Source organism: Erythrolamprus reginae, chromosome 7 (assembly GCF_031021105.1).
Source record: "Erythrolamprus reginae isolate rEryReg1 chromosome 7, rEryReg1.hap1, whole genome shotgun sequence".
Classification (NCBI taxonomy): Eukaryota; Metazoa; Chordata; class Lepidosauria; order Squamata; family Dipsadidae; genus Erythrolamprus; species Erythrolamprus reginae.
The window spans coordinates 43,381,792-43,398,618 of record NC_091956.1 but is presented as its reverse complement, the minus strand read 5'-3'; the positions used below and the strand labels follow the sequence as shown (position 1 = coordinate 43,398,618).

At 41.5% G+C, this 16,827-nt stretch overlaps 1 protein-coding gene across 8 annotated transcripts in view; it reads left to right on the top strand.

The window, feature by feature from the left end:
• Window positions 1–3,061: 3,061 nt before the first annotated feature.
• Window positions 3,062–16,827, top strand: part of AADAT (aminoadipate aminotransferase) — a 59,208-nt gene continuing 45,442 nt past the window's right edge. For 4 of the 8 annotated variants that reach the window (XR_011559615.1, XM_070757430.1, XM_070757434.1 and 1 more), the window contains exons 1-9: window positions 3,131–3,195; window positions 3,556–3,676; window positions 4,217–4,385; window positions 7,335–7,467; window positions 8,872–8,946; window positions 10,203–10,412; window positions 13,557–13,622; window positions 14,338–14,420; window positions 16,484–16,580. Coding sequence is in view for 7 of the 8 variants with exons in the window: in XM_070757430.1 (XP_070613531.1) it covers window positions 3,610–3,676; window positions 4,217–4,385; window positions 7,335–7,467; window positions 8,872–8,946; window positions 10,203–10,412; window positions 13,557–13,622; window positions 14,338–14,420; window positions 16,484–16,580 (900 nt within the window). In the remaining variant the exon portion in view is untranslated. Of the gene's footprint in view, window positions 3,196–3,266; window positions 3,300–3,555; window positions 3,677–4,216; window positions 4,386–7,334; window positions 7,468–8,871; window positions 8,947–10,202; window positions 10,413–13,556; window positions 13,623–14,337; window positions 14,421–16,483; window positions 16,581–16,827 lie in introns of those variants that run through there. The other 4 variants (XM_070757435.1, XM_070757429.1, XM_070757432.1 and 1 more) reach the window with 2 other exon arrangements.

Genomic DNA, 16,827 nt, shown 5'->3' with positions numbered 1-16,827 from the left:
TTCTCTCTTTCCTGTCATTCTCTGCTTCAATCGTTTTCTCATTTCTCTTTTTTTCTCCCCTTTATTCTATCATCTCTCTCTCTTCCTTCCACTCCTCTCTTGCTTTCTTCCTCTCTCTCTCTCTTCCTCTCTCTCTTTCTTGCTCTCTCTCACTCTCTCTTCCTTCCTATCTTCTCTCTTTCTCCCTTCCTTTCTTTCCTTCTCTCTTCCTTCCACTTTTTTCTTTCTCTTTTCCTTCCTTCCCCTCTTCCCCTCCCTCTTTCTCCCTCTCTCCCTTTATATTTATCTCTTCCTTCCTTCCTCTTTCCCTCTCGTTCACTTTTCTCTCCCTTCCTTCCCTCCCTCCTTCCTCTCCACTTCTCTTTCCCTCCCTCTTTCCCTTCTTTCTCTCCACGTCTCTGGCGGGCAGCCGGCTTTGCTGACCGACACCAGGCTCAAGCCAGCTGCCCGGGAAAGCCCTGTGCCGGCCAGGAAAGCTGGCTTTCCGGGAAAGCAGCGCACTTTTCAAATGCGCTGCTTTCCTGCAACTCTTTCCTGGGCAGGGGGGGGAGGAGGCTACTTCCCCCCCCAGGAAAGAGGTGCAGGAAAGGAGCGTGTCTGAAAGGCGTGCTGCTTTCCCAGAAAGCCGGCTTTCCTGGCCAGCACAGGGCTTTCCCGCCGCTCCCCCCCGAAAACACAACGGAGGTCCAGGATGACAGGCAGGGCGAAACGGGGTGGAGCAAGGGGAGGCTCAAGCTGGTGGCGGCAGACCTCCGTTGTGTTTTCGGCTGAGAGGGGCAGGAGGACCTTCCTGACTCCCTCATTCAGCCCTTCACCCAGGATGACAGACAGGGCGAAGCTGCATGGAGCAACGGGAGGCTCAAGCAGGAAGCCTCCGCACTTTTCTTTCGGTGGAGGAGAGGGGGCGGATCAGGCGGGTGGGCGGGAGGCAGAGCCGAGAGGCCAGGGGCGCAAGGGAGCCGGAGGCACAGTGGTGAGGCAGGGGCGGCCGCGGCTCCCTTTCCTTCTACTGCCGGCGCCCCCCCAAGGGTGCGCGGGTGGGTATTTTGGGACGCGCACGTGCGCACGCGCACAGCTTACAGTGAACACTGCTTACCAGAACCTGTTTAGGACTTCAGCGACGGCTACCTGGTGCCCCTAGAGGCCAGCGAGGATCCAACTGCACCATCGCAAACAGGCCAGTCAGATACCGGCCTTAGCGGAGCAGAAAAGCCGCTGGTCGTCCAGGGAGATAGCTCTCAGGAAAATGAACTGCGCAGGTCCCAACGAACCGTAAGACCACCAATCCGGTTATAGGATTACATCACTTGGATAAACATGTAACACCCAATCACTTAACTAAAAGGGGAGGGATGTTGTGTTCATTTAAAAGAAATATGAGAAAATTGCTGATTGGTTAAGACTGGCTAGTTCTGATTGCTGCCAAAAATAAACGGTTGTCAGTAAGAAATTCCCACGCATAAGAAAAGTATAAATAGGGCAACGGATTAGCCGTTGCCCTTGTTGGGAGTTACTGTTGAGAGGATCAGTTGGTTGTTATGTCTTTGGAAATAAATATGCCTTAAACAGCAAGAGTCCCCGGTGCAGTGATTTAACAGATATCCAATCACTAATATTTCATTACTCTTTGATGTTTGCTTTCTTTTAACTGTTGAATCCATTTTGACCATTTTTTAGTGAAAAGTTATACATATTAGAACTTTGGAAAGTGATACAGAAGAGAGCAATAGCAGCAATTTTATTCTATGTGGTTCATGCATACTCGTGTACTGCAACTTTGCACACAAAAAGCACCTGTAACAGACACATATGCATACATGCATGCATGCTTATAAACATCAGTGCACATCCCCAGAATATGTCAATCACTTCAGCGAGACAAGATTCGCTTTTCTGCAATCTTAAAATAAATTCCTGAATTCCAGGAGTCCCGGGAAGCCAGCGGAGTCATAAAAGCTGAACAAAGAAGCATTTCTGCAGCCCTGAGTCTGAGAATTCGCCAGGGGAAGGCTTGAGTAATTTCAAGGGCTCATTCTGAGCAGCAGCAACAACAGGCCCCACAATCACCATGCTTCCTTAGAGCTTTTGTCTGCCGGAGGGCCATAACGCTTGAAATATGACCAGTACCCTCGATACACCTTCCCTTCCTACACCTTTCTTGGGCAAGCCTTGTCCAGCCAAGTGGGGCTATGTTTCATGGAGGCTTTTCCATTTGATTGCCTGACTCATTGCTTTTTTGTTGTCTTCTTTAAATTAAATGCAGTGGGCGAAGTAGAGGAGTGTGGCTTTGCTTAATTTTCTTCCTCCAGCAACATCAAAAACTGCAGTTGGAACCACAGGTAGGGAAACCTAAAGCTATGCTTTCTGCCCACAAACGGTGTTCCAACAGTTCATTTTCTAGAATAATCTCCCTAATCCTGGGTAGCGGAGAAAGAATGAGAGCACAAGCTGGAAAGTGATTGAAGAGAAACATTCAGCGCCTGTTCAAGAAAACAAATATTTAGGCTACTTCTGAGAATTCTTCCTCACTGATGCATGGGCTACCTTACAAGGATTACTGTATTTAATAAACTGACACTAGATTGCAGCATAGAGCTACAGAAAATATTCTTTGTCACTTTATAGCATTCAACCGGACGTTTCAGAGCAGATATGGTAAATAATAACCGCGTCATCCTCCCTGAAAATCCTGGGTCTCCTGGAGGAGTCAGTGCGGGCGTCAAGCAAGTAATGGGGGTGTGGGCAGGCTACCCTAGTGCAAAGGCAGCGGCCCATTAACATTAGACTGGGCTGCAGTTAGTGGGCGAGTGTTCTACTAGGAGGAAGAATCGTCTAGCTCTCGCCGAGCCGCGGAGACCTGCTCGCACATGGCCACGCTGCGACGGATCCTCGTCGGCCTGCAACGGAGGCCGACGAGTCCAAAGTTGGAAAGGGGGCGGAGAGCAGCAGCCCGTCGCCTTATACGTGGGCTCTCCGCCCCGTTCTCTGCGCCCCCCCCCCAACATGCCTGGCACCGAGTGCAAGGCCTCCTGGGTGATCGCTCGCGCTATCGCCCCTTTCAAATGCCTCCGGCGGAAGTGGGCATGTGCATCCGGCCCCTCGGAAATGTTGGCCCCTTTAAGGGGTGGCCTTTCATTTGTAGGGAACATGAGGTATTTCAGTAGGTCGGGAGAGACCTTGGGTGGTCTGTAGCAGGTGGCTTATTTCCTCCCTAGGCTTTCAACTCTATGATAAACAGCATGAAAATTCATTTTAATATTTCATGTTGTATATCTTACATTGAATGTTTACTATTTTATGTATGAATGTATACTATTTTACTATTTTATGCTGTGTGTTTTGACATTGAATATTTCATAATATTTTTCCAAAATATTATATCTCTTAACAGGAATATTTTTGAGAAAAATAATTTGAACAAATTAATTAATTAATGATAGATGCGACCCATTCTATTTTGAATGTTACCATATGATTTCTTTAAATGCTTGTTGCAGATAATAGTATTTTAAAGCATGCACTTTGTCTGTTTGTGTTTATTTGTCTTGATTTTAGCTATTATTATCCAGTTTATTTTGAAGATTGACTTTGCTGCTTGATGCATTAAGCATGAATTATTCACGATTTATTACTGCAGTAAGTGCAGCAAGAAAAGCATCTCCAATAAGAATTCTCAGTAAGTTTGTATTTTGCAATTAATTCTTCAGACAAGTTCTAGTTAGGGATTGTCGTAGACATGATTATTAAGAAGAGGTGGGCATTTCTGGTAACGTAAGAGAGGTTTCTATTCAGAAGAAAGGGTGTCATGGCCACTTATTTCCAAGAGAACTAATTTGGGGATTGGAATATCAATGCTCAGAAATTACATAGGAAGCAGTTATTTGCGCTCCGAGTCTTCTTGGAATTTTTGTTCCAAAATTTGTTTTATATAAAGTGCAGAAATTCATTATTTCTGAAAATGTGTCATTGGAGGATGGTACTTGGCAAATATCAGAATTCTAGATAAATAAGTGAATAAATAAAGTAGTGCAGAAAACTAGACAGATATTTTAAAGAATGTCCACCCAAGCTACCAGATTTGGCAAAAATCTAGATGACACCTGGGGGGAGGGGTTGTTGCTATGTCATAATAGTCTGGATTTTACAACTCACCCCAGTAGCATTAATCATATCAGGTATGATTTAAGTTTTGTTTTTGTGTATTTTTTTACTCTAGCTGAATTGATGCAGCAATCTCCCCCATCATTAATTTCTCTGGCTGGAGGAGCACCAAATCCCAACACGTTTCCTTTCAAAACTGCTACCATTATCATTAAAGATGAAACAAGAGTTGAAATCAAAGAAGAGCTGATGAAGAGAGCTCTCCAGTATTCTGCTTCAGCAGGGTATTTTAATGCCAAATAAAAGTTGTGATTTTGAAACCACAGATTCTATTAAAAAAACTTCCAAGTGTGGGGGGCAGGAGAGATAGTCTCCTTTATCTACTGCAGAGCTTTCTTTCCATTGTTGACCTCCCTGAAAATGTTTAATGTAGGTAAGATAAGGAAACAGGGCAAGAATGGATACTTTACTTATCCAGAAAGCAACAGATTGTCTTATGTTCCTTACTTGACAAAACTGCATTCTCTTGGAACATCAGGTCCACAATTTTGTCTACGGAGAGGGGCGGCATACAAATCTAATAAATAATAATAATAATAATAATAATAACAACAACAACTTGAGGAATCATTTTAAACCAAAGTGGGAAATGTGGAAAATGTAGTTATAGAGAGTTTTTGTCCAGCATAAGCTAATATACTAGTTGCAGATGTCTTTAGAATGGAAGGTTTTAATGATAATCATTAGCAGTAGAATACTCCATTTCGCAAAATGGGATTAGACACACAAGCAGTTTGTCTTCAATGCAGAAGCTCTGTGTATATGCAAAGCAACAGAGTAATAGTAATCAAAATAATACCTATAGGAGGGGGTATTTAAAAAGATAAGGATAATAATAATGCTACGGCCATACAACATATACATATAAATGTACATAGACATTAGATAGTACTGTAAAAATCAGATTTAGATGTTCAGCAGAGTGATTGTACAAGGGAAGAAACTGTCTCTGTGTCTAGTAGTTTTGGCATGCAATGCCCTATAACAGTGATGACGAACCTTTTTTGGTTCGTGTGCCAAAAGGGTATGTGTGTGTGTGTGCTACCATGTATTAATGTGCCCACACCCCTTCCCTCCCCTTCATGTGCACACACACTCTTGCTGCCCCTGCACATGTGCACAATCTCTCCCATCCCTGTGCATGTGCACGGGCCTCATTGAAGCCGGGGATGGTGAAAAAACAGGCCAAAGAGCAAACCGGAAGTTCAGAAAAACGGACTTCTAGTTTGTCTATTATGCTGCTTTTTGCACTTTGGAAGGTTCAGAGAAGTTTCCTGAAGCCCCGGAGTGCAAAAAACAGCCCAACAGGCAAACCAGAAATCCATTTTCCGAACTTCTGTTTTGCCCATTTTTTTGCATTCCGGGGCTTAAGGGAAATGTCCGGAGGGTGAAACGGCCTTCTCCAAGGCCAAAAATCAGCTCACGCATGCACGCTGATGCTCACATCGGGCAATGTCTCGCCTGCCCTCCTATATGGCTCCGCGTGCCACAGGTTCGCCATCAATGCCCTATAACATTCTGACCATTCAAGTATAGATGTATTCTATGGAAGGCAGGCTGATTGTAATTGTTCTTTCTGCAGTTTTATCTGTACCCATTGCATTTGTACCCATCCTGTTCGTTGCAATATCAAACTAGACAAGTATAAAACTACAAATGACAAACTCAATAATTTTTCTGAAAAACTGTATCAACAGCTCCTGGAGCAGTCTGAACTTTCTGGGCTAATACAGGAAGAACATTCTTTGTTGTGGTTTTTAAATAATGGTTCTAATGTTGGGTGTCCATTCAAATTCTTGGACATTATTGAACCCCCAAACTTCAAGGATTCTACTGCTGATACTGTTTTGTTGAATAGAGTAAGAGGTGGTAGAATAAGAGAGTTCCTTCTAAAATACACTCTCATCTCATTTATTCTCTTGTTAATTCAAACATGAACAGTTGCAACCTACCCTGATTAAATTTGCTCTTGAAGACTACTCAAGTGATAGAAGGGCAATGACCTATAGTAGCAGGTGAAAATCACTATAGCAGAGCTACACCAATATTATAAAAGTTGCATTAGTTATGAGGATTACTTAGGTTCAGACTGATGTGGGCTGCTGTCAGAATGCCTAATTGTGCACAGGTCCGCGGCTCTGGAACGAGTGTGGGATCGAGTGCAATTATGCTTCCTGCATGTGTGCATGTAGCAAAACTCTGCACAGGGACGTTTGTGTAGGCATATTTTGGCAAGTTTTTTTACTTCACTGCATGCGGAGAAGCAAAAAAACTCAACAAAATTACCCGCATGCGTGTCCCTGTTTGCAATTTTGCTACCTGCACAGGTGCAGGAAGCGTAATTGTGCTCGATTTCACACTCAAGTTCCAGAGCTGTGGAGCTGCACATAATTAGGCATTCCGGCAGCAACCCACCACTGGGTTCAGGGTATATGTAGGGCTACCTGCACCAGAGCCATTCTACTCATCCTATTTGATCAGTCGTGAAGGCAATGTTCCAGCTTCTTGAACAAATCAAGTCAGAATGGCTCCAAAGGGCTTCAATCTGTCTCAATAGAACATTCTTCTCCTGAAATCCACAGTGTCCCTGTAGACTTATTTTTCAAAGAGCAACTAAGACTTTATACTTTCAAAGAACATTTGGAAATTAAGAGATGTTTTTAACCATCCGATTTTTGCTATCACTAAATAGTTATAATAAAGGTAATAGTAATGATAACTGCAAGCTAGGATGTATTTAAAGTAAGTAGCAAAAGTTGGTGGTAAATCAGAGTGTTTTAACCAAGATCTATACTTGTTAAGATTAATGACTACATAATAAAATAATTAAAAGGTAGATTTGGCTAAGAAATGCAAAAAGAATAAAAATCTTGTGAATGAATGCATGATCTCGTAAATTACTCAAGACTCACCTGTATCGCCGGGCATGGGGGAACTGGGACACCTCCCCCAGGCTTTTATATTTTATGTTTATTATGTATGTGTTGTTTGGTTTTAAATGATGGGGTTTTATATGTTTTTTTCCCTTTTAATATTAGATTTGTTCCACTGCAACATTGTTTTTAATGTTGTTGTGAGCCGCCCCGAGTCTTCAGAGAGGGGCAGCATACAAATCTAATAAATTATTAAATGATGATGATGATGATACACCTTACTAATGTAATCATGTTTAGCATTCCAGAACTGTTGTCCTGGTTGAAAGATTTGCAGAAGAATGTCCATAACCCTCCAACAGTTGACTACAGTCCTCAGGAAGGACAAATGGAAATGTGTATCACTACTGGAAGCCAAGAAGGGCTATGTAAAGTAAGAAAAATGAACTATAATGTACAATGAGCATAAATATATAATTTCTGTGAATCTTTAAAAAGTTGCAGTGGTCTTATCTTCCAGATATGTAGGGCTTGTAGGAATTATGCAGACATAATCCTAAACATTGGGGAGACCTCAGATTGCTTGCTGCTGCAGATAGCTTGCCTATAGTTCCAGGTTATCCCATTTTCTTCTTCCTATTCCAGATATCACTAGTATTTTTTATAAACTTTACAAACATATCTGTTTAATCTCTTCTTTCTCAGCTCACATATTTATTAATTAATGCAATAGTAGGAAGGGACACTTCAGTAAAGCCATTGTAGATCCTACTTTCTTCAATAAGATCTTCCCCTAGAGTGGTGGTTCCCAACGTGGGCCCCCATGCCCCACAGGGGGGCAATTTGATTTTTAATGGGGGCAATTGGAACCTTATTTCAGTGATTTTCAACCTTTTTTAAGCCGCGGTACATTTTTTACATTTACGAAACCTTGGGACACATTGAGCGGGAGGGCAGCTAAAAAAAGTTTGGATAAAAAAAATTCCCCCTCTCTCTCTTCCTCCCCTTCACTCTATTTCTCCCTCTTTCTCTCCCTTCCTTCCTCTTTCTTTCTCTCTCTCTCCATCCCTCTTTATTTCTCTTCCTTTCTTCCTCTCTCTTTTGCTCTCTTTCTCCCTCCCTCCCTCTATGTCTTTCTCTCTCTCTCCTACCCTCCCTCTCTTTCTCTCTCTCTTGCGCTCTTTCTCTCTCTCTCTCTCTCTCTTTCTCTCTCTTGTTTTCTCTCTCTCTCTTGCTTTCTCTCTCTCTGAGCTTCACGGCACACCTGACCATGTCTCGCGGCACACTAGTGTGCCACGGCACACTGGTTGAAAAACACTGCCTTATTTAACCAAGTTAATGGCCTTTTAGGCTTCTTCCACATGAGTAGGAGTTCACTTTTTGAATAGTAAGAATTATATATCACGGGGAGGGGGAGCAGGATTTTAGAGAGGCTTAAATGGGGCATGGCCAAAAAAATGTTGGGAACCACTGCCTTAGAGAGATGTGCCTTTTCACAAACTTGTGCAGAAAATAAAAGTTTATTACATATAATCACATAAAAAAATTAAAGTATGAAGTAAACAGTTGTATAGATAAATGATGAAGCAATTTGCCAAATTTATTTGCATTCTTAACCAAAAATGAATCGTAATGGAACAATGTTTTAAAATTCTTTAACTTTGGTATGTACTAATTGGTTTTGGGTTTTAAACAGCTTACTACAAAGATCAAAGTTTTCTTGACTCTTTATGCTTCCCCTTTCCCTTGTGTTTTGTATTATTGTATACCAAGCTTTTTTTAAAAAACTTTTTGTTTATCTGCAGCAGGAAAAATTACTGTCCTGTATATTTTTTAGGTGTTTGAAATGCTTATTAATCCTGGAGATAACATTCTTTTAGATGCCCCCACTTATCCTGGGACTTTAGCTGCTGTGAGTATTCCATAGATCTAGAAGGTTGTAATGTAAAAATATATATTTTTGCTTATACATATTTAGGTCTGGCTTCCATTTATACCAGGCTTCCATTTCTTAGATTTTTGCTAAACTAGGAAAGAAGGGGGATAAATTATTTCCAGTAAAATTTAATCTGCATTTTCTGAACTAACCTTCAAAGTGATGAACAATTGTCCTTCAGTTTTGTAGCTTTTCAGATTCTGTAACATGATTTTCCAAGAAAAAAAAAATCAGTAAAGAGGTTTGTAATTTGGTAAAACATTTAGTAATAGGAAAGAACATGCAGAAATCAGAAAATGTTGGCAATACATTTCTTGCAGAGTTTTTTCATTATACAATTCAAATAAAATATAACGTTCATTTATAACTTAATAAATGGATGGCTATCTGGTACAGAAAGAGAAAAAGTTGTCTTTAAACTTTTGCTGTGATTATTTACACATTCTATTAATCTTTAATCCTCCATTAATATTATTGAAATTATGATCTTATTAGATATATGAGACAGATGTCATTTCTTTTATTGAGGTAAATCATTCATGTTTCACCCGATTAGAGATGAGAGGAAGATAGTAACAGCCTTCCCTAATACTTCTACCACTGCTTCCGACCAGTATTGCTACATTTTAACGGAAAAGCCTGGGAATTGTAGTCTGAGCATACTGGGAAATTACCAGAATGAACAAATTTGAATAGTTGTGCATTGATATCTAATCCTGATTCAATCCAATTATCTAGTGACAGTTCAGATAATGTTATAATTTACATAATTACATCTTTAATACACTTTATGCTTCAGTGTATCATATAATATGAAATATGATGTAGGAAACAGACAATCCATTTAACATAACAGAGCAGCAAATATAATGTGACCAGCTTACATTGACATTGCATATAAATAAAAACAGGGAGATTTTAGCTGCAAGTGCCACAATTTCCATCTTGTTTTGAACTGCCCCTGCAGATAACATTATTTGCATATAATGAAATTCTCAAAATCAAAAAGCTGACCTGCTGCATATAAACAATGAATACCACCACGCAGATTTCAGTTCCAGAATTCCTACTCGGCAATCTCAACATATTTGGAGAAGGCTAAATATATAACCAGATGATTTAGTTTACAGGAATATGAGCATGTTATAGCAAGTTTAGACATTAATTTATCAAAAACTGAATAGAATGCATATGTATAATAAATGCTTGTGTCACTTCTTTTGTTAAAATAGCTTAGACCGTTGGGGTGTAATATTATTAATGTGCCCAGTGATCAGCATGGTATGATTCCAAAAGCTTTGAAAGAAGTTCTTTCTGGATGGGGTCCAGAAGATGTAAAAAAGCTGAAGAATGATACCCCAAAATTTCTATATACAATTCCTAATGGTGGTAATCCAACAGGAGCCTCATTGACAACAGAACGGAAGAAAGAAATCTATCAGGTATAACCATTCAAAAAATAATATGGTCTCTGTGCACAATTTTATATCATTTAATCTAAGCTGCAATTAGGCTTCAGTCTAAAATAAATGACTGTTTATTATCAGCCACATGGGAAAGGCTTGCTCTGAAAGTCAGAATAATATATAAACTAAAATATACACATTTCAAAAGGCAATCTGTAATGTTAGTATATGTTAGATATAAAATAATGTTTTCTTGCTTATTTGAGTACTCAATGAGTACTATAAATCTATTCCATAAGATTACTTATTTGTCCAATTTATACTATTTTAAAATCTGGTATTAAATATTGGATAATTAAACATGTAATTGAAATATGATATCCTACACTGGTCCGTTACACTTTTGGGCCAAGGAATTTATAAATATTATTACAGTAGTCCCTTGCTATACCGCACTTCACCTACTGCGGCTTCACTTCATCGCGGGTTTCTGAGGAAGTCGATCGGCAGATTTAAACAGCCCGCCGAACTCGATCGGCAGGTTTTTAAAAAAAAAAAAACTAAAATTGTAAATACTGTATTTAAATACTGTATCTAAAATAAATACTGTGTGGGAAGGGTTTATAAACACTTAAAACAATGAAAACTTACCAAACAATTACAATATAAATACTTAAATAAGTACTATCAGTCGATAAATTCCCCATCGCGGATTTCACCTATCGCGGCCAGGTCTGGAACGTAACACCAGCGATAGGTGAGGGACTACTGTATATATATAGTGTATATATATGTCACATGTTTTTTTGCTGAATTAAAACATTAAATATACATATATATTTGTTTGTCTGTATCTGCCTATATATAACATTTATTTATTTATTAATTATTTAATTCCCCCATGCCTGATGGCAGAGGTGGGTTTTAAGTAGCTTACGAAAGGCTTAAGTAGCTTACGAATCGCTGGGATTCGTGCAGCAGAAGGCGGTCCCTGATATAATCTGGTCCGGTGCCATGAAGGGCTTTATAGGTCATAACCAACACTTTGAATTGTGACCGGAAACTGATCAGCAACCAATGCAGACTGTGGAGTGTTGGTGTAACATGGGCATATTTGGGAAAGCCCATGATTGCTCTCGCAGCTGCATTCTGCACGATCTGAAGTTTCTGAACACTTTTCAAAGGTAGCCCCATGTAGAGAGCGTTACAGTAGTCGAGCCTCGAGGTGATGAGGGCATGAGTGACTGTGAGCAGTGACTCCCGGTCCAAATAGGGTCAAAACTGGTGCACCAGGCGAACCTGGGCGAATGCCCCCTCGCCACAGCTGAAAGATGTTTCTCTAATGTGAGCTGTGGATCGAGGAGGACGCCCAAGTTGCGAGCCCACTCTGAGGGTAACAGACAGATGGAATTGTCCTTGGGAGGCAAGACCCACAGCCACTCCGTCTTGTCTTGGTTGAGTTTGAGTTTGTTGACACCCATCCAGGCCCCAACAGCCTCCAGGCACCAGCACATCACTTCCACTGCTTCGTTGACTGGACATGGGGTAGAGATGTATAACTGGGTATCATCGGCATATTGATGATACCTCACCCCATGCCCTTGAATGATCTCACCCAGCGGTTTCATGTAGATATTAAATAGCAGGGGGGAGAGACCTAGAGGTCGACCTCTGACCCCCCACTAACACCAACTGCGACTGACCAGAGAGGTAGGAGGAGAACCACTGAAGAACAGTGCCTCCCACTCCCAACCCCTCCAGCCGGCGCAGAAGGATGCCATGGTCAATGGTATCGAAAGCCGCTGAGAGGTCAAGAAGCACCAGGACAGAGGACAAGCCCCTTTCCTGGGCCCACCAGAGATCATCCATCAGTGTGACCAAAGCAGGGGCGCACAGGGAAGGGAGAAGGCGGCGGCTCAAGCCCTTCCCCGTGCGCCCCTCCGGAGGAGCCCCATCCCGGGCAGAGGTGGCCTGGGAGGCCGGTGCTGCGTCGCCTCCGCCTCCTCCCGCGCCCCACCCCCGCTTGGCAACCGGCCCGGCGGCTTTGCTGGCATTCCAGGGGGGCCACCCGACATGAGCAGCGGTTTCGGGCCGGGCAGACAAGAGGTGCGGTGCTCCCATGGGGAAGGGAGAAGGCGGCAGCTCAAGCTCTTCCCCGTGTGCCCCTCCGGAGGAGCCCCTCTGGCGGTTGTCCGGGCGGGTGAAGGTGGCTGGGCCGCTGACAGGGACAGGCGGTGAGCGCTCGGAGGGAGCACAGCCCAGAGCGAGACTTGGCCTCCGCCGCGGCTGCTGCCCGCCTGCTTCTCTCTCCCTCCTTCTCTGCGGTGCTTGGCGAGCGGAGAGGCGGTCGCCTCGCCTGCCGCCCCGCTCTGCTTCCCTCCCTCCCTCCGCAGACCCAGAGACAAAACAAACAGAAAGGAGGCGCGGAGCAGGGGGGAGCCGCCTGGCAGAGCGCGTACTGCGGCGCACACAAGGTAACCAGGCGAGCAGGAGGACCTTCCTAACGCAATCCACCCAGCACTTCGCCCAGGACAACAGGCATGGCAAAGCAGCATGCAGCAAAGGGAGGCTCAAACCGCCGCCGGCTTCAGCTTCCCATTGCTCCGCGGGCGGCGGCAGACAGCCTTTGTGTTTTTGGCTGGGGGGGGAGCAGGATGACCTTCCTGACTGCATGGCATCCTGCATGCAGGATGACATGCATGGCAAAGGGGTGGGGAGGATCGGGAGGCTCAAGCCTTCTTCGGTGGTGGCGGCTGGTTTCTGATTTTTGGGCTTGGACGCATTAATCGCTTTTCCATTGATTCCTATGGGAAACAATGTTTCGTCATACGAGCTTTTCACCTTACGAGCCTCCTCCCCACACCAATTAAATTCGTAAGTCGAGGTATTACTGTATTTGGATTTGAATTTCTTTTCTAATTTGTAGAATAATGTGCTTTGCCACTAATGGGAATCTCCATGGGATTCCCATTGTATGCATTGACTGAGGTTTTCAGAACAATGTTGATGTCAGTAAGAAAATTGAAACAGACTTCAGAATTTCCCCTACTGAAAACAACTGAATATTTTAACAATAGAAAAGAGCTAATTGGTAACAATAATATATCATTATGAAACAATTGTTTTGTTTTTTGTTATTTTGTTTGTATGTATGAATATAGGTGTATATATTTCTTTCAGCTTGCAAGACAATATGATTTCCTTATAATAGAAGATGATCCATATTATTTCCTTCAATTTGGTAAGGTATGTCAATTGTTTTTGAACCAGAAGCCACAGCAAAGAGTACATAAATTTGTATTTTTTTGATACTTCTTTATAAATTGTGTTATGATTTGTCACTACTATTTCCACAGTCAGTAGAATATTTTTCCCCATTACTTATGATGCTACAGACATGCAGGAATACCATAGACTTCTTGCACATATGTATTTCAAGTCACAACAGTATCCATAAAAGAGTAGCCGCCCTGAGTCTGCGGAGAGGGGCAGCATACAAATCTAATAAATAAATAAAATCATTATGTTTATAGATTTACACAGTGAGCAATATCACAGTTTTTATCAGTTATTAACATATGAGTGGCATACCTGTGATACCATTTCAATTTAAGAAAAAAATAGTAGTCCAAATCATTATGTTTAGACTTTGTGTGGTCAAGAGGCATATTTTATAATGGTAATTCTCCAGTGGCAAATATGCCACTTCTTGTATATATGTGGTTACACTTTAAATAGTTGATGGGACTTACAGAGTAAATTTGTGACACGTATTGATAGTAGTATAATGGGAAATCCTGTTACTGGAACGGAAATGTTGGACGCAGACCAGTTTTGATTCATTAATAGCTTTCATAATGCATGTACACCTTTTTTTAAAAAACATATTCCACAACATGTTGTGAGCCACCATGTGCAAGTATTAGTTACTAACAGCAAACCTTTACTTTCTTTCCTGAAGCCTCGGGCACCAACTTTTCTTTCAATGGACATTGATGGGCGAGTTATCAGAACTGACTCCTTTTCTAAGATCCTCTCATCTGGGTAAATTCAATTGCACCATAGCTGGACATTCAATTGTTTGGCCAAGCACAAAGTTGAAAATCCCTAAGGCTACTGGTATAAATTTAATTTGAAAAAGACATATTTATTGTAGTCTTCCTTGAAATTAACTTATATGGTTTTAACTGTCAAGTGCTGTTCCATGTATACGTCTGTCCTTCAATTTTCATGATACTAATCTTTCCTGAAACAGTATCAGATATTTCCTTTATCTTAGTTGTTCCATAATACCTAGATTCCTATTTCTTTTACTTTTATAAAATTGGTTTGTTTTTCTCTTTCTCATACTTTTATAATTCCCTTTTGTTGCCTCAAAATCAATAAAATGTTTCCCCAAAAATAAAACCCTGTCTTATATTTTTATAACCCTGAAATAAGCGCTTGGCCTTATTGCCAATTGGGCTTATTATCAGGGAATGTATTATTTTGGGGAAAATAGTTTTTTTCCTCCATAATTTTAGACATGACAGCTTATATGTATGTAAAGAGGTATTTTAAGTACCATATTTTTCAGAGTATAAGACAAACCTTTAACCACCCCCAAAGAGGGTGAAATCTTGGGTGAATGTAACCCCACCCAACCGCCCTCATCCTTTGGCCTTTGCCTCCCAGCAGTTTACCTCCTTGTAGCAAACAGATCAGAGCCTGTTAAGCCAGGCAACTGATTATCAGCTTCCCGACCCTCAGTTGATTGATGCTGCAGGCAGGCCATGCACTGAAACTGAAATTGAAAGTAAAGCTGCAAGGAGGCAAATTGATGAGAGTCAAAGGCAGAATTTTATTTTCTTGTGCTAATCAGACTGCTGAAACGATACAAGATAAGTCAATAACTAAATGTCTGTAGAATGTTCAAGTTATTACACCTATTTTTTAAAAGACTGCTTTATTATTATTTTAGACAACAAAATGAAGAAGCTTTTCAAAATAAATGCTTGATCTGAAGAGGCCCAGTTCTTTTGTAACTTCTTTTAAATAGCAGAAAGCCACATCAGTTTTAGCAACATCTGTACGAGTATAGTCTTAAATATAACTGTTGTGATTCAGCCTGAGGCTCCTCAGGGAGCAGCTGCGTCTCTGCTGGATCCATGCCCAGAGGAGGAGGACAGTGAACAGGAGGGGGAGGACCAGGCAGATGGGGGAGAGGAAAGTCAGGAAGAGGAGGAGGGAGAGCAGCCTGAGAGCCCCGGGGGGGGGGCTCTCCCCAGCTAGTAGCCTGGACTCATTGGATGAAGGAGCACAGGCTATAATTGACATGAGACAGCGACGTGCAGCTCAGAGACGGGACCAATTAGAAAGGTATTTGCATCACTGAATTGGCAACAGCTGGGTTTGGGTGTGGTTCTCCTCAGCAGGGTTTAAAAGGCAGGCCCGCCCTTGCAGCCTTGTGGAGCGTTATCAACTGGAAGTTCTGTGACCCTGCTTTGCTTCTCGGCATCTCTGATCTTGGCTTGTGGCCTAGAAGTCTGGAAGACTTGGGGGAGGCATGGGTTTGTTATCTCCAGTGTTGTTTTTGACAGCAAGAATCCTGTTTTCTTTCATGGCCTTCATGAAACCTGTGTGAAGTTCCAGCGTGTTCCTGTCTGTAAGAACAGTTTCTGTTAACTGTGTTTGCTTTGAATTATATAAACTGCCTTTGCTTTTTACCAGTGTGTCTGTATTCTCTTTTTGGTTGGTGTTGACTTCTGGAGGGACCCAGACAGAACAATAACAGTGTCCTGTTTTAGTATTAAGATAAGGCAGCTGAGTTAAACCCTGACTTAGTCATGTTTGGAGTAGATCTATTTAAATAATTGGGAGGAGTTAGTGTGATTACATTTAAGAAAACTTTCTGACATTAATATACTGCCATAATGTACATTTCTCCAATTCTTTGATATTTCTATGGGTCAGGCACACATGCCCAGAAATACACAGCAAACAGTGCATATCAATTGATGTTTGCTGGGAGGCAAATTGCTGGAAGACAGAGGCAGAATTTTTTTCTTCCCCAAAAATAAGGTGCATCTTATACTCCGGATAATGCCGTATATTTTTATTTTTGACAGGCTACGAATTGGATTTCTAACTGGTCCCAAACCATTAATTGATAGAGTTATTCTACATATACAGGTTTCTACAATGCACACCAGTACCTTCACCCAGGTAAGAATTATGGATCTAATTATATATAAAGGTACACTATCTTAATTTTTACACACAAACATCAATGCAACATCCATGTATTTACAGAATCATCTAAAACTGAACTTACTGAAGAATAGTTCTTCATTATTTATAATTCCTCCATCATATATATATATATGGTTGGCATTGTTTTCATAAAAATTAAATTTTTCATATGGAAAAGAAATACCAACAGGATGAAAAGTTAGGCCATTTTAAAAAGAAA